The sequence below is a fragment of the Erigeron canadensis genome, chromosome 1 (assembly GCF_010389155.1).
Source record: "Erigeron canadensis isolate Cc75 chromosome 1, C_canadensis_v1, whole genome shotgun sequence".
Classification (NCBI taxonomy): Eukaryota; Viridiplantae; Streptophyta; class Magnoliopsida; order Asterales; family Asteraceae; genus Erigeron; species Erigeron canadensis.
The window spans coordinates 44,306,709-44,330,163 of record NC_057761.1 but is presented as its reverse complement, the minus strand read 5'-3'; the positions used below and the strand labels follow the sequence as shown (position 1 = coordinate 44,330,163).

The 23,455-nt window shown below is 33.1% G+C and overlaps 3 protein-coding genes and 2 long non-coding RNA genes across 8 annotated transcripts; 4 read left to right on the top strand and 1 right to left on the bottom strand.

Moving 5' to 3' along the window:
* The first annotated feature begins 1,549 nt into the window (after positions 1-1,549).
* On the top strand, positions 1,550-3,265 carry LOC122585679. Of its 3 annotated transcripts, XR_006321760.1 has the most exons (4): positions 1,550-1,840; positions 2,328-2,739; positions 2,977-3,164; positions 3,245-3,265. It is a non-coding gene; the product is annotated as an uncharacterized LOC122585679 (long non-coding RNA). The 3 variants fall into 3 exon arrangements; XR_006321759.1 differs by lacking the exon at positions 3,245-3,265 and having other exon boundaries at positions 2,977-3,238; XR_006321761.1 differs by lacking the exon at positions 3,245-3,265 and having other exon boundaries at positions 1,554-1,840; positions 2,633-2,739; positions 2,977-3,238.
* Positions 3,266-3,530: 265 nt separating this feature from the next.
* LOC122584705 lies at positions 3,531-4,369 on the top strand. Its single transcript, XR_006321579.1, has 2 exons — positions 3,531-3,671; positions 3,909-4,369. It is a non-coding gene; the product is annotated as an uncharacterized LOC122584705 (long non-coding RNA).
* A 4,106-nt stretch (positions 4,370-8,475) lies between these two features.
* Positions 8,476-11,055, top strand: LOC122607970 (GDSL esterase/lipase At3g26430-like). Of its 2 annotated transcripts, XM_043781061.1 has the most exons (6): positions 8,476-8,835; positions 9,222-9,386; positions 9,539-9,748; positions 9,816-9,985; positions 10,058-10,328; positions 10,653-11,055. In XM_043781061.1, the coding sequence occupies exons 1-6, from the start codon at positions 8,811-8,813 to the stop codon at positions 10,922-10,924; spliced, it is 1,113 nt and encodes a 370-aa protein (XP_043636996.1). In that variant the 5' UTR covers positions 8,476-8,810; the 3' UTR covers positions 10,925-11,055. The 2 variants fall into 2 exon arrangements, with proteins under 2 accessions (XP_043636996.1, XP_043636990.1); XM_043781055.1 differs by lacking the exon at positions 8,476-8,835 and having other exon boundaries at positions 9,067-9,386.
* A 375-nt stretch (positions 11,056-11,430) lies between these two features.
* On the top strand, positions 11,431-14,327 carry LOC122607986 (GDSL esterase/lipase At3g26430-like). Its single transcript, XM_043781072.1, has 5 exons — positions 11,431-11,781; positions 12,396-12,605; positions 12,682-12,851; positions 13,384-13,654; positions 13,962-14,327. The coding sequence occupies exons 1-5, from the start codon at positions 11,526-11,528 to the stop codon at positions 14,216-14,218; spliced, it is 1,164 nt and encodes a 387-aa protein (XP_043637007.1). The 5' UTR covers positions 11,431-11,525; the 3' UTR covers positions 14,219-14,327.
* A 233-nt stretch (positions 14,328-14,560) lies between these two features.
* On the bottom strand, positions 14,561-17,715 carry LOC122585270 (probable protein phosphatase 2C 14). The gene is made up of 5 exons (XM_043757390.1): positions 17,352-17,715; positions 16,949-17,119; positions 16,104-16,274; positions 15,437-15,616; positions 14,561-15,013 (listed from the first exon to the last, which is right to left on the bottom strand). The coding sequence occupies exons 1-5, from the start codon at positions 17,631-17,633 to the stop codon at positions 14,645-14,647; spliced, it is 1,173 nt and encodes a 390-aa protein (XP_043613325.1). The 5' UTR covers positions 17,634-17,715; the 3' UTR covers positions 14,561-14,644.
* Positions 17,716-23,455: the final 5,740 nt, after the last annotated feature.

Sequence of the window (23,455 nt, the reverse complement as noted above, 5' to 3'; positions counted from 1 at the left end):
TAGACAGGGTTAGAAAATATTCATAAATATTCACACGATATAAAATCGATACACATTTACGTAGAAGAAATTATTAGTCCAAAGTAAATAAACATTAAGCATATAATCAACAATTTACAATAACCAACCTTTAAAACTTAAATTAACAACCCCATTGATATATCTCAATTTATACATATTTCTCACATCTTATTTAGACGTTTTAGACACGTTTGATAGCCATTTATACATGTCCTATAAACAATCCTAAGAATTAAGTTAGGGTCATATTCTGATACTGCCACTAAGATTAGCTTGCTATAAACAATCCTAAGATTAATTAAGATGGACTAGTTTTGTTAGAGATTATTATTTAAAGAGGATAATGACATCGGAGTGTAACCAACTATGACCAAAAGGTTATGTAATATAACCAACTACTCGACAAGCTATGTAGTGTAACCACCTTTATTTTTTGAGTTATGTCATGTAAGCTACCAGCTACTTCAAGTTTCCATCCGTTTAAGCCAAAAATAAACTTAGGGATATTGGTACCGGAGTGTAACCAACTATGAGTAAAAGGTTATGTAGTGTAACTAACTATGAGCAAAAAGTTATGTAATGTAACCAACTACTCGACTAGCTATGTAGTGTAACCAACTTTGTAATTCCACTAACAAAAATAAAGTTGTAGAATTATTCATTTCTTTTGCTTAGTTTATCTTCTTCATTTCATCATACGGACTATGGAACACAACCCAATGAGAATTTAAACCCAAATATATTAACCCATCCGATTTACCATATCATCATCAATCAATATATCTTCTTCTATCTATCACTATATATCTATATCTATGTAAATTTCTCCTTCGGCGTCGTAGACAAATGGTTTCACAACGCCGATTCGTAGAAAAGAGAGGTCGCTTGTTGCCGGAATCTTCAAAATCAAAACCGTCGCCACCATGATCAATGTGGTGTATTTTATAGAGAAAAGAGGTGTATATATATACATATAAATATAATTGTTTATATATAAATAATTAGTAAATATATATTCTTGATATATGTGACATGTGACCTCTTTTTTCAATCAGAAAAGAATAAAAATGAAAGTGGTAACCGACAACTTGTTTCCCATCCGGTTGCTTACATTACATAACCCAACAAACAAAGATGGTTACACTATATAGCTAGTCGAGTAGTTGGTTACATTACATAACTTTCTGGTCATAGTTGGTTACACTCCGGTGCCATTATCTCATAAAAATAAAGGTGGTAACCGGCAACTTGTTTTGTATCCGGTTGCTTACATTGCATAACCCAAAAAACAAAGTTGGTTACACTACATAGTTAGTCAAGTAGTTGGTTACATTACACAACCTTTTGGTCATAGTTGGTTACACTCACATGTCATTATCCTTATTAAAAATGTAGCTTGAATTGAAGAGCGTTTATCACTTTTAAATATCGATATGGTTTAGCAAGAAAGAAGACTAGAAGAGTACATGATGAAGTCACTTTTTTTGGTATTTGTTTGGTAAAGTATATATATAGTTATCATCTTTTATCAACACTACTTTATACATGAAAGATAAGAAAGAGAAATTGATTTTTCCTTTTAAAAAAATAAACCTATCTTTTCATCTTAACCGTTCAAATTCATTTATTTCTTCAATCTTAGCCATTCAAATAAAAGTTGCTTAATTTACACCAAAAGATATACCGTTCCAAACACACAGAGTATCCCTCACACACAGCCACCCTTCTTTCACACAATCGCTCCCAGCACAGCCGTCGCCGATGTTTGTTGTTCTTTTTAAGGTGTTTACAACAGTGTTGTCACTTCACATTATAACGAGTATGCTCTTACAATTTAGACTATTTTAAGGGTTTTTTTTTTTTTTGTAATTTTACGTTTAAGGATTTTGTTTACACATGTTCTTATATTTTCATCAGTATAAATTTCTGATTCTTCAAGATACGAATCCCAATTGAAAATAAATTTGATATAAATTTAATTAAATGATGATATGGATTGATTGGTGTTTATTGTTGTTGTTGTATACGTGTATACTGTATACCCTTTAATCTTATGTTTAAGCTCTAAAAGTGTGTTTATTGGGAATGTTTCATGAAAAAAAACGACTTGCCCCATCTCCTTTAGTGCATACTATAAACTTTATAGTTCTTTTTGGATGTGCCCTGTGTAAAGTATTGTCTGATACAGATTATGGTTATATTCAAGAATCTTCCCCTATTATTCTACCTCGGTTTTTTTTTCACATTAAAAATCCAGTTTTGCAATACTTCTGAATCATGATATTACTGAATTTGTTCTTTTTTAGTCTCTTAGGGGTTAGTTAGCATTGATGCTAGACCGCGTGAGAGAATTGTAATTAGTGACAAAGTTGTGCTGGATAATAAGGTACATCTTTTGAAGAACCCTATATAATGTTTGATGATGATTTATACTTATGATTTATCTATTGATAAAGGCATTTTTATGTTGTTAAGTGTTAATGAGTGATGTACATTTCATCATCAGGTAATCAACGGCCAACAATATGTACCTTGGAGTAGACGATGATCCTCCCTCCCATTTTATTCAATGGACATCAACAGCAAGCTAACTATTTTTTTTGAAAAGCAGTGGTGATTGGACTCAGCGGCATGTCTCTTCATCGTCCGGTAGAGATCGACCACGTTACCAGCACAGTCAATCCGAGGGCATGACAGGGCAAGCTAACTATTCTAAAGGTTATTCTCTTTCTTATATACTTGGACTATGTATACACTTTAAAGCTGCCTCTAAACTAGGCAACCAAGTAATGGAACTATGGAAGGCGAAAGCCTCATAATTAACCCATTTTCTTACTAATCTCTTAAATGGTCATAAAATACTTGCTTCTTTACATGATATAAAGAGCATGGCCGGTACTTTTCGTATGTGTTATTTAATTATAAATAATGCTTTACTACCTTTTATATTAGTAGATTGGAAAAGAAAGTGCACTATCGAGCTTTGATGAAGATTTACAACCCTACGATAGCGGACCATTACTTCTCAAGCTCATTTGACCTGGTAGGAGTTTTACCCATTATCGGATATGCTAAATCTTTGTGTTTTATAATTCCATAGTGTATATTCAGAGACTGCGAGCCAGACCATGGAGCTCATAAAGGTGCTTTAAGTGGATGCAACTGATGACAATGTATTTTTCGTTGCTATGTATTAACACACCACTGCTGATCTTATCTACAGTATTTGATGGAATTCAACAGTAGCCGTGTTGCTGAGGCTACAGTATTTGATGTATTACCCAACCTTTAGGTTGTTGATGTGATTTTGACCCGGTTATAGGTTAATGGTCGATATGTGTTTACATTATTCCGAACAACCTAAATGTGCAGACCTTTAAAATAATTAACTGACGGAAGTTGGTCAAAATGTCAAATGTGTTGTATACTCATCCGAAGTGTATTTGGATTGCATGAACTCTTGAAAATCTTAGGTGGTCCTCCTTTTCAAAAAACTGAACACACCACTTGGTCTTTCTAGTGTGTTCAGTTTTGATAGCTTTGAATATGTCACAACTTACAAGATTGTTCTTCTGTACTTGGCTTTGGTACAACAAACAAATCTTATCCACCCGGAAGATTGTTGTTCTGTAGCATAATAAGAGGATCAAGTAAGTGGTTTACATGAACAATAAATAGTTATTCTTATGATGCCCATCGGGCAGGTAAAGTTACATGAACATCAAGGAAAAACTAAATCAAATCAGCATCATAAAACCTTTAAATATAATATCTTATTAAAGGAAGTTGACAGCATATTTTGTCTAATCATTTGTTTTTTTTTTCCTTTCAATTTTATTACATTGTTAGCCAACTAACAATAGTTCTGGTCAAACTATTGATCTCAGGTGGTGTTGCCGGTGCAATTCGTTACTTTGTCGGAATTGCCATTTTGGAACTGGGATCGACTTTGCTGCTATAAAACTAAGGTCGGTCTTCAAGAACATGTATGAATATGTAATTGCTGCTAATGACAAGAAAAACCAACACTTGGTTCAAATGGCTAGCTTCGTCATGCTCTTGCTTAGAGATGGAAATATGGGCTAGCCGAACAGTTTGGGTAATGGGTTAATACTGGGCAATTTAAGTAACCCGGGTCAATAACTACAGTAGCAAGCTATTTAAATATAAAGCGGATCTAAACCAAACATTTAAGCACGGTGCTTAGTTTGAATTTAGTAAAAATGACTGATTAGTCATGTTTCCTTTGTTTCCTTCTTGTGCCTTCAAGTATATATTTATTGTTTTTAACCCGGTCAACGATCGGGTATTAATCTAGTTATATGGATGGATAGTTTGTTTGAGCATATATACTATATAGACCTTAAAAAACCAAAAGTTGTACAGTGAGTATATTATGTCGGTAGTATATATAGTATAATAGTAATACGATATGGGTAATGATCAATCTTCATTATTCTTTAGCCTAAAAATCCTCCTAATTAATATGATCGTGACATGTAGAAAATCAGGGGTGAGATTAGAAAAGAGAATTAGTGGATTACATGTGTTAGCAAGTGGATATATTAGGAGGATTTTTAAGAGAATTGTTTAGAAGGATTTATCATTTTCCATAAGATATATAGAGATATCAAGTTTGAAACGATCCATCCATTAGTCATTCTTTCTTCCATTCACATTGCCGGGTTGACTTGTGGTCTTCACATTGTTTTTTCTAAAATTAAAGATGCACTTTTATTGTTTGTATATATCTATACTATATTATAAAGCAGATCTCCTTTGTTTACATTTTAAGTTTCAACATTTACTTTCCCAAAATGTCCATATATCAATTCTATATTTACCTAACACCCTTTCTCTCTCTTCAAATCTCAACCAATTATTTTTTTTCTCTCTCTTCCATAAATCATTTCTTCCTTCAATTCATTCAAAATCTTTTATCTCAAAACCGTACATTGATAAATTATAAAAATTATATGGGTGTTCTTAAAATTTAATGTTATTTCATTAGAGATGTCATTCGATATACTTTCGACGAATTTTTAAATCCGAGGGCGGAACCCGTACGGTTAAGGCATTTGGTTATCACACTCTATGACCTATCACCTCACCATCTCACCGCCGCAACGCACGGGTACTTGCTCTCGTACATAATAATACGTAATAATAAAAGTTAAGTGAAGCCCTTCATTTAGCATTTTGTATTAGAGTTCAAACCATGACCCGCTTTTCTTGTAGTAGGTTATAATATTTGTCTTAATATGTCTATGGAACAGATTAAAGCTTACATTCCTGATGTTATATCACAGTTTACAGATGTGATAAAGGTGAGAATATGACTTGGTGAATTTTATAGGGAGGTGTCAAAATGGGTAAGCTGCCCAGGTTGGGTAACAGGTTCCAGTCAAAACGACTACCTTTTTGGTATACATCCGGTCGGCTTAGTCCCGAATCACTTGTTTTCCAAACTTTTTATTATCTACGTAATTTCTTAATTAGCACGGTACCCGCGCTATGCGGCGGTGGTCGTGGCGGCGACGGTGTGATGGTTGGACGACTGTTGGTGGTGGAGCGGCGGTGAGTTGTGTATATAATTGATGTAAAAGGTTAATGGACATATTTTAAATGATAAAGGACTGACAGTGTAATTTAATCATTAATGTTAAGAGGATAGTGTATATGAAAGTATTTTAAAGGGTGTTAAGTGAAAATATTACATATTTTCAACATTACCAAAAATAAAAAAGACTATTCTTTTTATAATTACAAAGTTGATTGGGTTAACACGCGGAATTTGGGTTGACCAAAACACTTCATTGATAATTCTTGTGTCAAACATAACTATTAAGCATCAAATTTTTATCTTTGGTAGATTTCGACTTGTTTGCCCCATTTGTATCATTTCGTTGTTAGAGGTTCAGCATAACTTGACTCGCTCATTCATATGTAAATTTGCTGAAAGTATAACCTCTAATTTGTACTAGTAAGTTGTGTTTACATGTTATTGAATCTCAATGTGTAAACAGAAGTGGTGGCAGAACATTTTGGATTCACAGCACAGGGCCAATTGGTTTGGTTGCTTGCCTTTTATCATGGATTCTTATCCGATCACCAAGGCACAGATGGATAAACATGGTTGTGCCGACTACTAGTGTATGTATTTAATTTAAATACACAGCAAACATATTCCTAAAATCTAAAGTAAAAATCTATATATCCATACCATTCCAGCCGCTCATTTTCTTTTTCTTTCTCTCCATTGTCCTTCTTTTTATAATAAATCATGTATATATAAAAAAGAAGTATATATTCATACATACACATGTGTACATATATAGATAAAGATAGAATGGTGATAGAAGGTCAGCGGCGGCGACAGTGAGAAGCGTTGTCGACGGCAAGGGAGGGAAGGGGTGGCCAAATCTTGATATATCTTGAATCTCTTTTTGCGATTCACTTTATTCATCCGAGCATATATCTTTTCATTCTTTCAACATCCAAGCATATATATTTCCACAAAAGAAAACAAATAAAGAAAGAAAGTATAGAAACACACTATCTATCGATGGATCTAAAGAGCGAGGGTTGGGGACGATGCGTTGACGGCAAGGGAAGGGTGGCCGGATCTGTTGGTGGTGGTGCCGACAGTGATGGGACTGTGACGAATAAACACGAATAGCTCGACCCGATTTGAGGTTTTGAACCCGACCTAGATTTGTTCTTATATTTTTTGAAAGCTATATATATATTTTTTTGATTCTTAGATGTGTATGTATATGTGAGGAGTTCGGTTTGATTCGATTGAAACTTAACATATATGATTTAGAATTTTTTTTTTTTTTTTTTTTGTATATGTGAGGATTCCAATTTTTATGGTTTTTTTTTCATGATTTTATGGCTATGATTTGGTCATTTGGTGTATGTATGATTTGGTCATTTGGCGAAGTCTCTCAGCTTATGGCGGGACCATAATAGCTAAGGGCGAAGCCCGTTAGGTAGATCACCCCATCACCGATCACCCCTATGACTTATCACCCTCTATGACCTATCACTCCTACCCAGCTTATTAATATCCTTAAGGGCGAAGCCCGTACCGTACCCTTACATGTATAATTCACTAACTCGGGTTAGAAATTTTTTTTTTTTATTTTTTTTTTAAAAATTTTTCTATGGATTGAATTAATTAAAAAAAGAATTAAAAAAAAGTGAAAAAAATCAAAAAATCAAAAAAACAAGCTAAAAAAAATAAAAAAACGAATTTTCTCTCCCTTCTCTCCTTAAGAACCTTCTCTCTGGATCTTTACCCTATATATATATATATATATAATATAATATAATGTCTAGTTTAAAGTATTTTATACTGATATCTATTTTTGTCATTTTACATATTTTATCAAAAGCTACAGCTACTCTGCCAAACACTTAAATATACCTAACAACTACAGCTTTCAGTTTTCAGTTACAGCTACCAACTAGTTTTGTCAAACATACCCTTAGCCTGAAATATCACCGGAAAAATCAACAACAACTACCACTACCTTGATACTAACCGGAAAAATCAACAACCACCACCACCACCACCAACAACAACAAAAAAGCCTTTTGACTTTTTGTATAACAAGCTAAAATCACAAAACCTACTAAAAGAATATAGATATTAATATAGATCTATATCAACAAACACATCTCCACCACAAGTCAACTCAACCACCTTAACATTCTAACACATTAACCGGATCTTGATGGTGATTTAATGGCAGTTTCATCTCATTGAATCTTTTTGCTTATTGATGGGTTTGTTTTCCTTTCTTTTGTTCTTCCATAGCCAACACCAATGAAAAAGTAAATTGGTCATTTATTTTTCATTAGAGTCACAATCGAAACAAAGAAAAATATAAAACAAAAGTATGTATAGATATAAAATATTAGTACGTGAGAGGTGACAATCTTATATTTCATTTTTCCATATATATATATATATATTATATATATATATATATCTTTAGGAATTGTGAAAATGGGTAATTTTTTGATGAATTTGAGATTTTTGTTAAATTAATTAATTTTGGGTGAACTTGAATCTAGTAGTGTTTGTTGATGAAGAAGATGACGATAGATACATGTATTTTAAATTAGAGTTAATTGCAAGATTGGTCCCTGTGATTTTTTCATTTTAGCAGTGAGGGTCCCTGTTTTGAGTTCTTTAGCGATAAAGGTCCCTTTTATAATGTGTGAAAAGACGATATTGCCCCTACACGTTATTGCCACGTGCAGACTTAACGGAATCTTCTAACGCTCCTGTTAAAAAAGGACCAATCTTATAAAAAAATTCTCAAAATAAGGACCCCCATTGCAACGATACTTATACCCCTTGCTAAAAGGTATAAACCACAGGGACCAATCTTGCAATTAACTCTATAATATATTACACTATTTTTCGTAGTTGAATATCGACTTTTTATAGAGGTGTATTAGATTAGTCAAATCATCAAATCATGTCCTTGTCTCTTGTCTTTTTGCAAGAATAATCTGGTGGCATATTTATGTTTGGGTGAAAGAGCCGGTCCCTGTGCAACTCTCCTCAGTACAAGATATTCTTAATGATGCAAGGCAAGCAGGTGGATCTAAAGCAAGAAAAGAGATGGTGTGTGCTATTTTTCTCACTGCAATTTGGAAGATATGGAATAATAGAAATGAAAAGGTCTTTAAAGGTGTCAGAGCAGCAGCCGCAAAAATAGTGGAAAATATCAAAGAAGCTTCATTTTGGTGGGTGACTAAAAGATCTAAATATGAGAGCATCACATTGGAGAATTGGTATTCCTTTAATATTAATGTGTCAAGTAATGTTTGATAGAGGTTGTACTTTATGGGTGTATTGTCTTTTATACGGAGGTTGTACTGGTGGTTATCTTGCTAAAGAGAGCATATTTTATTTTGGAATAAAATTGGTTTGTTTTGGCTGTTAAAAAAAAAAAAATTAGATTAGTCAACTTCAATGATTAATTAGTAGTATAATATAATACTCGTAGAATTTTCAAACAATCACCAGTTCCTTGAAAAATCTATTTATAAACTGTAAACCTTTGTCTTTCTTAATTACCTCTCATCCCTCTGTCTAAAAATGGTTCTAATATATAGGCTTCCGTTTTTTGTTAGTAGTATGTTAGTATTAATCCCAATCTCGATATCCGGTTTGCCAGAGTGTAAATTTCCAGCAGTGTTTAACTTTGGTGATTCAAATTCGGATACTGGTGCTTTATCTGCTATGTTTGGAGAACCTGCTAATCCTCCGCCTAACGGGGAAGCTTTCTTCCACTCTCCTGCTGGCCGTAGATGTGATGGTCGTCTTATAATCGATTTCATAGGTATGTAATGTATGTATTGGTGACTTGATTTATTTATTTTATAAAGATATCATATTCAAATTCAAAAATTTTGTTATGAAAAAGTCTTGGTCACCACTTTGAAAAATACATTGAGTATTTGTAAAAGTAACACATATCATATCAATTTTCAGCTGAAGATTTAGGGTTACCTTATCTCAGTCCATTTTTGGATTCAATGGGAACAAATTTCAGCAATGGGGCAAATTTTGCCACAATCGGATCCACTATCCGACGTCAGAATACAACCATTTTCCAAAGCGGTTATAGCCCAATTTCCTTAGACATTCAGTATGAAGAATTCTCTTGGTTCATGAAAAGATCAAAGTTAATCCGTGAAAAAGGTACTTATTCTAGACTCATTAACATAACAACTTTAAAGTCATGCATTAAAATGTGATTATGGAACAGGAGACATGTTTAAAAACCTGATGCCGGAAGAGAGTAAGTTTTCTAGTGCATTGTACACGTTTGATATAGGCCAAAATGATCTCACCGCTGGGTACGACCTTAATATGTCTATTGAACAAGTTAAAGCTTATGTTCCTGATGTCATATCACAGTTTACGGATACCATAAAGGTAAGCCACTCAACTTAGGGTAACCTTTACAATAAGACTTTTTAAAGGGTTACTGATTCATTGTGTAAACAGAAAGTGTATGCCGATGGTGGCAGAGCATTTTGGATACACAACACAGGGCCGGTTGGTTGCTTGCCTTATATTATGGATACTCAACTGATCACTGCTGATCAGGTGGATAATCTTGGTTGTGCGGACCTGTTTAATGGTGTTTCACGGTATTTTAACCAAAAACTTAAGGAATCCATAATTCAACTCAGAACAGAACTTCCTTTGGCTGCCATTACCTATGTTGATATCTATGCAGCTAAGTATTCACTCATCGCCCAATCAGAAAAGCTCGGTAGGTTTTTATCTTTTGCTTTGTGCTATACTGCTATGTTTAGATTTCACTGTGGTGGCAAGATGGGTGGAGTGGGCGAGTTACCAAATAGCCTTTAGAAGAACTTATTAGCTATGATAGCAGTAATTTTAGTTTCAAAACAATAAAGGAAAATGTTTAATGGTTGTAAGCATCTTACGTGACCTTTGGGTTACTTTCAACCCGTTATTCAGTTTTAACGTTTATATATGTAAAACAAAAACTGATATCGACCCAGTTTATAAATACATGGGTCAAAGTTGTAGCATTTGGATATGATATAGATCAACTAAACTGTGACTGTAGGATTTGGTGACCCATTCTTGGTGTGTTGTGGAATCGGAGGAAAGTACAACTTCAACAATGCGAGGAGGTGTGGCAGCACGGAAATAGTGAATGGTAAACAAATCTTGATTGCTAAGTCTTGTGAAGACCCCTCATCAAGGATCAACTGGGATGGGGTTCATTTCACCGAGGCGGCTAACAAATGGATTTATGATCAAATTTCCAATGGGGCATTCTCTGATCCACCCGTTCCGTTAAAGATGGCTTGCCTTAATAGAATTAATGATAAATGACTCTATAAGTACATTATACAGTGAATGATCAAATTTTTGTATTTACTAAGATTTTACATTATTATCTGTAACAATAAACATAAAGTAATTCCATGGGTTTTGATATCGTATCACGACCATAATTTATGTCACATCTTAGGTCTTTATCTCTTTTTTTATATATCCACCTTTCCTTTATGCACACATATTACAATCTTCTTATTAGGCGTACTTTCAAACATGCATTGTAAACATACTTTTTGAGCTTTAAGTGCAGCATGCTTGAACCACCCAATTCGGTGGTCCTTACGTACAAATGATTACAAGTGTAACAAGCTAACAATGCAAAAAGAAGATCAACTTCTTTGAAATAAGAAAGAAACAAGAAGAGCACAAATTTATAACTTCTCATATGTGACATATAGAACATTACTATAAGACTAAAAAAAGAATTACTTTGAGAGGATAAGTTATTTTATCCAAATAAATGTGAAAGCTATTCAAGTTGTAATAAAAAAATAAAATGGGAATAAATAATAATAAGAGTAATAATATATTTGATAAAATTTCAAACTTCCACTAGCTTGCTATAAGTTTAAAATTTTCATAAATCTCTCTCTTTATGGGATCCTACTGCCTGAAAATGGTTATGATCAGCAGGCCACCGATTTTTGTTACATTATTATTACTGCTACCAAGCTCGATATTCGGTTTGCCAGAGTGTAACTTTCCAGCTATATTTAACTTTGGTGATTCGAATTCGGATACTGGCGGTTTATCTGCTGTGTTTGGACAATTTCCTTTGCCTAATGGCCAGACTTACTTCCAATCTCCTGCTGGACGCCGCTGTGATGGTCGGCTTCTTATCGATTTTATAGGTATGTAATATGTATTGCCTTATTCATCAGCTGAGTAGCATTGTAGCCATTAGTTTACTTTCCATCTTTCAGTATATAAATCTTTGGATGGCATTAATTTATCTTTATTGGAATATTGGTAGTGCTGCAAACGGGTCGAGATTGTATCAGGTTTGAACTAGCACATTTGGATTTTAGATTAGTTTTTGTATATAATATTGTTTTGAAGCAAGCTCGAGACATATTCTTTGAGCGAGCTTGAGCCATGTTGACCTCAAGCTGGGCCTCGACTCGTTTGCAGCCGTAGTTACATCAATTCATTATTATATTTATATGTTACTAAGCCTTAGAAGTTATAACATACTATGCTAATCAATTCATTATTATTATAAATTCATACTCTATCGGTCTAAATATTAATAATCCAACGACACAGTTATTAAATGAGAAAAATATAGCCATATAGATGATACTTGGTAGGTTTTGGCTTATCCTCTCAGAGTGCTGCGGAAAAAAGTATTATTTAAATCATTTGGATCAGCATCTCCAGGCCACCTCTATACAGGGTTAAGAATTTTATGTTTCCTACTATAACTTTATTTTGAAACTTGAATGGTTGTCATTGATATTTGCAGCTGAAGGTTTAGGATTACCCTATCTTAGTCCATTTCTGGATTCAATGGGTACAAATTTTAGCCATGGAGCCAATTATGCCACAGCTGGATCCACTATACGACGTCAAAACACTACTATTTGGCAGAGTGGGTATAGCCCAATTTCCTTAGACGTTCAGTATATTGAATTCTCTGATTTCTTAAAAAGATCCAAAATAATCCGTGAAAAAGGTACTCGTTTTGGCTCATTTACAAAAACTTGTACGTCATGAATAAAAGTGTGAATTTATGGACGACTATTGTGCAGGAAACGTCTTTAAGGACCTGCTCCCTGGAACGGAGAAGTTTTCTAGCGCGTTGTACACGTTTGATATTGGTCAAAATGATCTCACCTCTGGTTACAAACTTAACATGTCTACTGAACAAGTTAAAGCGTATGTTCCAGATGTTATATCGCAGTTTACAACTACCATTAAGGTGAAATACTACATTCAGTTAGTGAGTTGATAAGTTGTATCTGGGGGTGGTAAAGGTTTGGGTCGGGTAACAAGTCAGAATGGGTTCAAGTAACCACAAATTTTCTTAAAGAACTAATCGAAACGGGTCAGATAATGGGTAAACTGGGTGCAGGTCAAAACAAGTAATTGTTTTATTACAGATTAAAACGGCCAGGGCTGAATTACATTGACTTGTCAACATTATTGGCTTGTCTTTTTGAATGTATAAAATATTCAAACATGATACCAATCGTTATATAATCAAAGTAGTAATTCATACATTTTTTATAAACCATTTTAACACGTAGCAACTAGCAAGTATTTAAATACATTATTGGTTACTCTGTCCCGTTTAATCCATTCAACCAGTTTGTTTTGTAGTTAATTTGTTGTGTCTTTGGCCCAACTTTATATAAAGTACACACTTGACATGTTTCTGTAAGAATTGATCGAAATTATGACCATTAAAGTGGACTGTAAGCGTAAATTCATTAATGTCTTCATGTGGACAGAATATATATGTTAGCGGCGGCAGATCATTTTGGATACACAACACAGGTCCAGTAGGCTGCTTGCCTTATATTATGGATACACGTTTGATCACGGCGGCACAGATAGATAAACATGGTTGTGCCTCCCCGTTTAACGGTGTTTCTCAGTATTTTAACGAAAAACTGAAGGAAGCCATAAGCCAACTCCGAAAGGAACTTCATTTGGCCGCAATCACTTATGTTGATATCTATTCAGTCAAGTATTCACTCATTGCGCAGTCAAAAAAGCTTGGTAAGTATGTGTTTTGGAGTTATTTTCTTGTGATGGATTTGGTTGTCCATAGATTCTGATGGGTCAACCAATTATACTAGCTAACTCATTATTTGCTTATAATGTATTTTTTTTTTTTTTGTATCTTCATTAAATGACAAAAATAAAAGGATGTGAGTGCAGGTCAATACAGCCCTTTTTGACGATTATACTGCCCATTTCAGTCAAAGCCTCTTTAGACCACTTACTCAACCTGCCCAATTTTCTAATCTCTTCTTTTTCCTTTGCAATATGTTTAACTTTAAGATAAACTGAACCGAGATTGCAGGATTTGGTGACCCATTCATGGTGTGTTGCGGGCACGGTGGAAGGTACAACTTCAACAATGCAATGAGGTGCGGGAGCACAAAAATGGTGAAAGGTAAAGAAATTTTGATTGCAAAGTCTTGTGAAGATCCGTCATCACGAATCCTTTGGGATGGGATCCACTTCACTGAGGCAGCTAACAAATGGATGTATGGTCAGATTATGAACGGAGCATTCTCGGATCCGCCGGTTCCATTAAAGATGGCTTGCCATATTTGAAAGCTTTTCAATCAACACCTGAAGAATTTGATTGTAGATTGTTTCTAAGTTTAGAATTTCTGATGACCATGAAATCTAAACTACTTCTTCACAAGCTCCATTTGCAAAAGTCTATCATGTTTCGTTGACATGAACAACACAAACTTTAGGACTTCTAATCAGCAAACATGACCTTCTAAGATAACATCTATCGATTTGCACTTATAAACTGTGCACTTATAAACTTTAGGACTTCTAATCAGCAAACATGACCTTCTAATGGGTGATCCATTATTGAAAGATTTGAGGTTAACTCTCACGATGCTAAAAAAAATGAAAAACTAAGATCTCTAGACATCAACATACAAGAACAAAAATGGCCAAATATTATCTAAGTAATTACTTCAAACTGTACAAAGTCATTCAATTCACATTTCATTGTTGAAGTTACTGGAAAGCTTTCAGGTCAACTATCATGACTGTAATATCATCTAAACTACCTCTACTTACTGCAAGGTTCACAAGTTCCTTGCAAGCATTTACAAGCCCGTCAGGTTTTAAGCTATGGCCTTGGTCTTGGTTCTCGTTCTGACTTTGGTTCCGGTCCTGCGTCCCTATCTTGGCCTGGTTCACAGATGAAACCCGTCTAGCCTTACATTGAGGTTCATCATTTTCATTAGTAAAGTAGTTTTCTCCTTCTTTCCAGTTATTGCAAACTCTCCGTTTTAACTGTTTGACCCGGCAAACTTTCTTCAGTTTTGGTGAAAGATTCGTCATGTATTGAGTAACAGTATCAATAGCTTCTTGATTCTCAACCTGACAACATTTGAAGTCAAATCTGTTAAATTTTTAATGCAAAATAATTTAAATATTATCAATAATCTTGATGACAATAGTTTATGTTTAAAGCTTAAATTATACAATTTTTAGGAACCCTCGACTTTTTATTTGTGAGTTACACAATTCAAATTATAGCAGACGTCACCATTAGTTTGCTTGACCTCAAAAGTTAGCCTACGATGGAAACATTAGAAAACCGAGTTATGCATGATATCTCAGTGTAGTATTCATATCTTTCCACTAGTAGCTATACAATTTATAATAACCTTGTTTCTCCAGTGACATTTACAGGAATACATGCTTCATGCCATTCAGCAATAGAGACCAATTTGTTTGACTTCAAAAGTCAAACAATGATAGAATATGCATATTTAAAAGATACATGACATCATTCGTTACCTCATCCCAAAGTCCATCAGAAGCCAAAACTAGATACTCCAAGTCATCCGTCACTGTTAAAATTGTGGTCTCAGGTTCACCCAACACCCAATCTTTCAAATGAGCATCACCGATGCTTCTTGATACAGCAAGTACGCCATGAACCCTCCAAGTACCACGATGAAACTCCACATATCCACCCTGAATCATACACGCACACACATAATTCTTGGTTTCGTTGTTTTCTCAATGAAATGATACCCATGACTCATGAAAGGTGTCAAAATGGGCAGATCGAGTAACAGGCCAATGATAACTCAGGTTCAAACATGTTAGAACAAGTTCAGGCTGAAACCGGTCAACCAAAATAAGGACGAAAAGGATGACCTCAATACGGGCCAAAATGGTCCATTTTGGGTTGACCCACTAGCATCATCTCCATGTTATTGCATAAGTAAACCCTTAATCATGATTAAGATAATGTTATTATAAAATTATTTAATTCTGAAAAAAAAAGGAGCTTTAGGAGGTCGTATGCAATAATGCATTGTAATGGAGTATGGGCGGACTCTCAACCCCTATAGCCCTATGACATGTTTCCCTTTCATTAAGAGCTTTATTTGTCCCATTTAGATATAAACACAACCCAGATGGACTCATTCATTAGAGAACAGATTGAAAACTGTACCTTATCTTGTATCCTTTTACGTTCATCCTCATTTGTCGCTTTGTGATCATTAGTTAAAGCATCAGCCTTTCCTTTTCTGGAAAGAACAGCTCTACAATCACCTAAGTTCGAAACAACAAGTTCCTTTCCTTTAATAAGAGCCGTGACACAGCAAGTACCACTCTCTAATCCCTGTATGTCATATCATTCACTTTACTACATAGCTTTCATTTAAAAACATTCAAGTATGAGCTCACAAACCCTAAATCATTGTTAATACATATTTCGTTGACAAAATGTAAAGCATACTCAACATTTACAGCCATTGTAATTGGACATTTTTTATAACAATTGCAATTAGTAATATCGGGTGAATGATTAGTTTTCAAGTAATAATGTTCAAATAAGTTCTTCGCAACTACAGCCACTTAATGCCGTAACATAAAAATCTTAATTGTATAAACATGTAAATGAAATTTTCTTCTCAATTTACAATATTCCAGCTGAAAAATGTCAATTTGACACTTGGGTATGTGACTCCTTCATTAGCATACCATGACCAAGTCTAGATCTTGAAAAAGTAAACAAATATGTAAACAATTCTTAACAACAATTGAACTTAAACATTATAATATATTAACAAGAACTATTCAAAGAGTTGTTAAACATTTTCACACTACTGTCATAATCAAGAATCTAACATTTATGCACACACTCTACCTAAGCTTAAAGTAAAAGAATTCTTAAGCACATGAGTAAGAAAACCATGTTACAGACTTACAGTTAGTTAGTTAATTAACAGACTAAAACTGATTATTTGACAAACTTATAAAACAGATACCGAATAACTCAAAAAAAAAACGAACCTGTTTAAGGAAATCATCGTCTGTTTTCAAGTATGCAGCTTTAACAACTTCATCTATTGATGCATTCTCACAGCAGTTCTCCATTATCTCGATCACATTCGAGTGCAAATTCTTCGCTACGAAATCCGCCGCCTTACTTCCTCCATGCCCATCATACACTCCAAAAAATCCCTAAAAAATTTTCACACAAGAAAAATTCCTTACTGTAATTCATAAAAACATTTTTAATTAAAAAAAAAAATCCATAAACGATCACTCAATTACTTTCATTACAACAACAAAAATAATATATATATATATATATACATAATATATGCATATGTATACAACTATACACAAACAGACAAAAATATATATTAATTTATATATATATTATATATGTATGTATATAAAAATGTAGTACCTTTTCTGAAGAAGAGGAAGAAAGAATAGTGTGAGTATCTTCCATAAAAGATTTCCGGCCTTTAACGGAATAAACGCCGGCGGCAAATCCAGAAGACGACAAAACAACGTCTGATTTTGATTCACAGTTTATGGATACGGGTTCAATTACTTGAAGTATGTTTGGGATTTCAATCATGGGCGGTCTTTTTCGCTTCTTTAAGACGGAAAGAGGCTGCTCCGGGGACTTGACGGCTAGATGTACGGAGGACATGTCTGAAAGATTTGAATTGTTTGGTGGCATGCCGGAAAAAGAATCGCCGGCGAGAAAGATGGTACCGGGTGGGAGGGAATGAAGTTGAAAGAAAAAGGAAAAAAAAATGGGTTGTAAGTTGTAACGGGCCAACGGCTCCTTCTAGGGTAGAAATTGATTTCTTTCTATTCATATGTAAAATGACTATTTTATCCCCGTGAGGTGTACTTGATGTCAAATACCAACTGACTGTTAAAAGAAAAAAAAAAAACATATCAAATTAGTCACATTTATTATTTTTTTCATTAGATATGTTTTTTACTTTTATATGACCAAAAAAATATTTTTTCTTATATTACATATTTACATTTTTTCACCAAATATTCATGTAATTATGAACTAATAACTTTTTGTTAGAGGGTTACATTTTGACCAAAATAAAAAAATTTTTTGCAACATTTTTTTTTATTATTAATTAAAATCTAATATTGTTGACAATATGTTTGCATATACGAATGATTCTACCCGGTTGAAAGCTGCTAATGATAGTTTTCATAAGCAAATAGCCTGGTTATGTATGTGGGTTATCTTCATGTCCGACATTTAGATATTGTTACTTAGTTTAATTATTTAAGACATGTAAAAACTTGTGTATATATATATAGAGGTTAATTTTTTTTAAGGTTTTGTTAGTGACAGTCCTTACGGTTGTCAGTAAAAACTAATTGGGTGCATTAAAATTTGTACCTTGCTGTTAGAAAAATCAGGGGGCGGTTTTTAATATATAATGTACAAGTTTTTAAGTATGTAATATGTTGTTAGTAACAGCCCTTAGAGTTGTCATTATCATTTTTTTTTTTTTAATCAAAACATTTGGTAGTTTGATTGTATGTGAGGATATTTCTTGTCTTAAACAAAAAGGATATTTGGTCTAGTATTATTGAGAAATAATATTTCTTCCTGGAATTTGTCCTAGTGATTCTTCTAATGGTAACATGTGTAGCTTACTAATTTTTCTAAATTTTTTGAATGTTTTAAAACAATACTCATCGTTATTCTTTGTATAAATGCTATGTGGTTGTGAGTGTGTAATCTTCTTTTATTTTCTTAACGGAAAATTTTATATTCCAATTTTCATAACAGTCGTACAACTTGTTTAAGGTATAGTTCAACTTTTATAATATAAATAATGGTAAAATGATTAAAATAGCCTGAAAAGGTTACATTCAAATGGAAAAAAAAATGCTATTTTCTATGAAATTCTTGACATTTTTACATTATCAACAAACATAAGTGTAAACTCAATTACAGTAATTTATTAAAACATTGTTGGTTTAATTGTTCAAAGTTAGTTTAGTTTGAAAGGATACATGGAGGGCAAATATGTCATGTAAAAAGTTTCAAATTCTTATTAGGCTAGCAAATCGTGTCTTAACAGGTTCGGTGCGCACAAAATTCTCAGCTTTCAAACATGAAAATGACTCATTTAACACTTGCCTTTGATGATTTGAGTTTGACAGTTATTCGTTTTATGTATCAAAAAAGTTAAATGTTGAACTTTAAAATATTAAAAACAATTATTTTTAAAAATAAAAAAAGTTGCATAGTACATTTTTTGCTAAACAGATACTTTAACCGGTCTTAACAGATACCCAATTGCCAGCATTTATATCGTAGATAATACGGAGTAATAAAAATTAAAAAAGAGAGCGGGTCAAAGGTGTGTTGTATTGGGTGGGAGAAGTCAAAAATCGGCCGAGCCGTTTGATATCCTTTATAAAAAAAGAAGTCAACATTATTGAACAGGTGGCTCAATGGTCAAAAGCTGCGGATTTTGAGTGAACTATTCTCAATTCTTGTGTTCACTCGCTTCTCACTATATAAAAAACCTTATTGTATGATGCAAATTAAAAAATACGATTCGCATGTTAAATGAATTTTTACTTTTTTATTTCTTCCACGTTTTGTGACGAGAGAATAACTTTTATTGAAACAAGTAAATGAATGCAGTTTTTTTTTCTCCAAGTTATATAAGATACCGAGTTGTTTTTTTTACTCGGTTGTAACAATTTTGTTCGAGTTTTTTTCTTGTGCACATTGTTGGTTTCAATCATTTTCGTTACCAGCGTCGAATAAGAGATCATTTGAACCTGAGACCTTTTATAAATAAACAGGCATCTATAATGAGACGAAAGTAAAAGTAAAAAGGTAAAATGAAAGGGTATACATTATTAAAATTGATTGAAATCCTTTCAAATTGGTTTCGAACATAAAACATGGTTCAACTTGAGAGAACTAGAGAATATAAAAAGCTTAAAAAATACGTATAAAACTAAGATAAGATACAATAAAATCAAAAACCATGGGTGTCCAAGCTATCCAATATTAAAAATTGGTTACAAGCCAAACAACCCCAACGAGTTTCATTTAACGGTTTAAGAACATCATAAAACGTGGAGACTTTATATAAGGGGAAATGTCTATAATTTGTGCTAAGAAGATAACATCTACGTTACTTTGGTGCAAATATAAGATTATCGCTATTAAAACAAATTGAACAAATTCATTATTCATAGTCTCAATGTTGTTACTACTACAGATGTATCATGAATTGTTAATTTGTTATATTTTCTGATGTGAAAGTTGAAAAAGAAAAGAAAAATAAAATATCTACACTGAATAAGTGATAGATCATACTCTTTATATAGTAGGGATGTTAATATTATACACGACATGAGCCTGATTACGAAGATAAACGATCATGTGTCGCCGTGTCGGAACATAATATAACTGGGCTATAGATGGGCCAATATGAATAACATGATTAAAAGATATGGCCCAATATGTAGATAATGAAATTATTCGTTATAATAAATCTCTAACAGTCTAACTCTTGTTAATGACTTCACCAGTTCACCATAACCATATTGGGCTTTGATGGCATTGGATTTGGGAGAATGGATTAAAATTGAATGGCCTTGATCTTTTGGACTCGTCTCTATACCATACCAAATTACCAACTAAATGATTTGACTCGTGCCACGTGGCCCGTATCTATAGAAACATTTGCTACTATTCACTTTTTCACTTTGTTATAATTAGTAAAGTTCAAGTCCCGCGTTATGGGCCTCAATTGTCCTATTTAAACGGTTACATTATCTAGTATATTTATGTTAAACCTTCAACCGGTTAACTAAAAATCATTTTTCCATTCATATGTTTTTGTTATAAAGTGCGTAAGAAACCAAGAAGTAACTCATGGTAGAAGACTCGAACATGATGTAATGTAAGAAAATCTTCAATATATTAGCTGGGAACTTAAACGAGATGCGATTTTACAAAACTCGAATAATGATACGTATTGTGTGAACAAAAAGGTTGAATGACCCAAAAGGAGAAAAAATATATGAAAAAAACAAAGAAGTAGGCCGCGGTAGAAAACCCAAACAATATACAATGTGGAAAATTCCAAATGGTGGTACGGCCAGGGCTGTAAACGAACCGAAACGAACACAAACGAGACTTTGTTCATGTACGTTCGTTTAACTTAGCGAACGGTTCACGAACAGATAAACGAACATAATGACTTGTTCATGTTCGTTCATTTGTGTTCATGAACGAATATTCACGAACACTAATGAACGAATACAAACGAACGAAATATTTATTAATTAAGTATTTTTATTTAAACCTTTTCTTAAATCATTAGGTATCATTAATATATATTATATTAAAAAATATATATATTAAACTATTTTTAATAGTATAGTTGATTATGTATATATGTAAACGAACATAACGAACAAATGTTCATGAACATAAACAAATTATTGTTTACAAACGACGGTTCATGAACATAAACAAACAAATGTTCACGAACATATTATCGAACGTTCATGAACGTAAATGAACGGACGAGAGTTTTGTTCATGTTCGTTCATTTAACTAAACGAACGAACTTCCCACCGAACGGTTCATAAACTATTCATGAACTATTCAGTTCGTTTACAGCCCTAAGTACGGGGTATGTCGTGGACAAATTGTATCTCGTCCCAAGTTTCTTAAAAGTGTGCAAGAAACCTATATGTAATATGTCGTAGAAAACCAAAACTGGATGAGATCTTACAAAATCTTCAATATATTAGTTGAGAATTCAAACGAGATAAATGTAACAAAATGCGAGTAGTGATACGTATATGGTGTGGCCATAAAACGGTTGAATGACTTAAAAGGAAAAATGTGTAGAAGAAACCAATAATTAACTCGTGATAAAAAAAACTCAAACGAGATGTGATATGACAAAAGTCAAATAGTGGAACGGAGTGTGACATGGACGAATCGTAACCCGCCATGTAGGCAGGTTAGTATTCACAACCCTTTTTTTCTAATATAGTATATAATTCTCATCTTTTCATCACCACTTATTTTTCTTCCTTAATTATTTATCTTTAAATTTAATATTTTAATATATTCATAATATCTCACAATATCCAATAAAAAATTAACAAACAATATAAAACAAATAAATGAATCTCACTATTATAGGTGAATATTTTTACCATTCTCCCATCACTTTTTTAAGGTCATGAGTCAAAATTTGCCCAGCAATTAATACAAATTTACCGAATTATTCTCTAAATTAATACAAATTTAATAAAAATGTGGAGTCTCTAAAGTTTTGTTTTATTGTTGGAAATTAAGATTGAAACTAACCGAGGCTTTCTATTTGAAGTTACTAAATGTGACACCTAAGCCCTCCAACATGCTAATGACACATTAAACCTCCATTAATATTTTTTTTATAGATGTATATTATTTGCTTATAACAAAGGATCTAGATTACGTTATTTTAACCGGGTTCGCGCTAGAGAACCTCTCACCCTCAATACCTGATAGGAGGATAAACTCCCAACTAAACCGCCGGAAGACACAACATATATATATATATATATATATATATATATATATATATATATATATATATATATATATAAGATAAAACTCTGTCTGTTTTGCATGACTCAAACTGTTTTATTAAAGGACTTTATTTGTCAAATTATTTGAAATGTCTCTTTTATGTCTCGAACTGAGATCAAACACATATGGTAAACTTATTGCGTTAACAACACGTTTATTATCCATATCAAACACATATAATAATTTAGATGTCAGATTAATTATATAATTATTACTGTAAATCACATATAATTACCCTAATAGAAAGGCTCACAATAGAGTCAATGGTTTAGAAAAATATATTTAGGTTATTACATGTTTTAACAAAGGTTGTAAAACTCGGGAATCGGGAGTGGATCGACGAGGGGAGGGGGGTGATAGGATTTTTAAAAAATCGGATCGGTGACTAGTGAGTTTTTTATATATAAAATAATAGTTTCTGAAATTATATGCAATAAAAAATTAAAAATATATATAAAACTTCAAACTTAAACACAATATGATTTTCCAACTTAAACGTAATTGTCTAAAAACAATAATAGTTTGACTTTGGTTGACACGATCCGATACAGCCGAGTCTTGACCGATACATCCGATTCTTGACCAATATTGCCGAGTCTTAACCAAGTTGACCCGAGTCTGGAACCCTGACGATTTTCAAACCGAGTATGGCAAGCTCGTATCGTCAGTTGGTCGTACACGATCTGACTCGACTGTATCAAGGTGTATCGGTCGAATTTCACAACATTGGTTTTAACTATATGTTGTATCTATTAATCCAATCCAATTTGGTTTAAAGGAAAATGAAAAAGAAAAAAAAAATTACCCCTAAATTGGCAAGAATTTTTGCCGCTGGCAAATATAATAGGTATAGAATTTTTGCCTTTGACAAAAAATATAATATGTACGTAAATAAT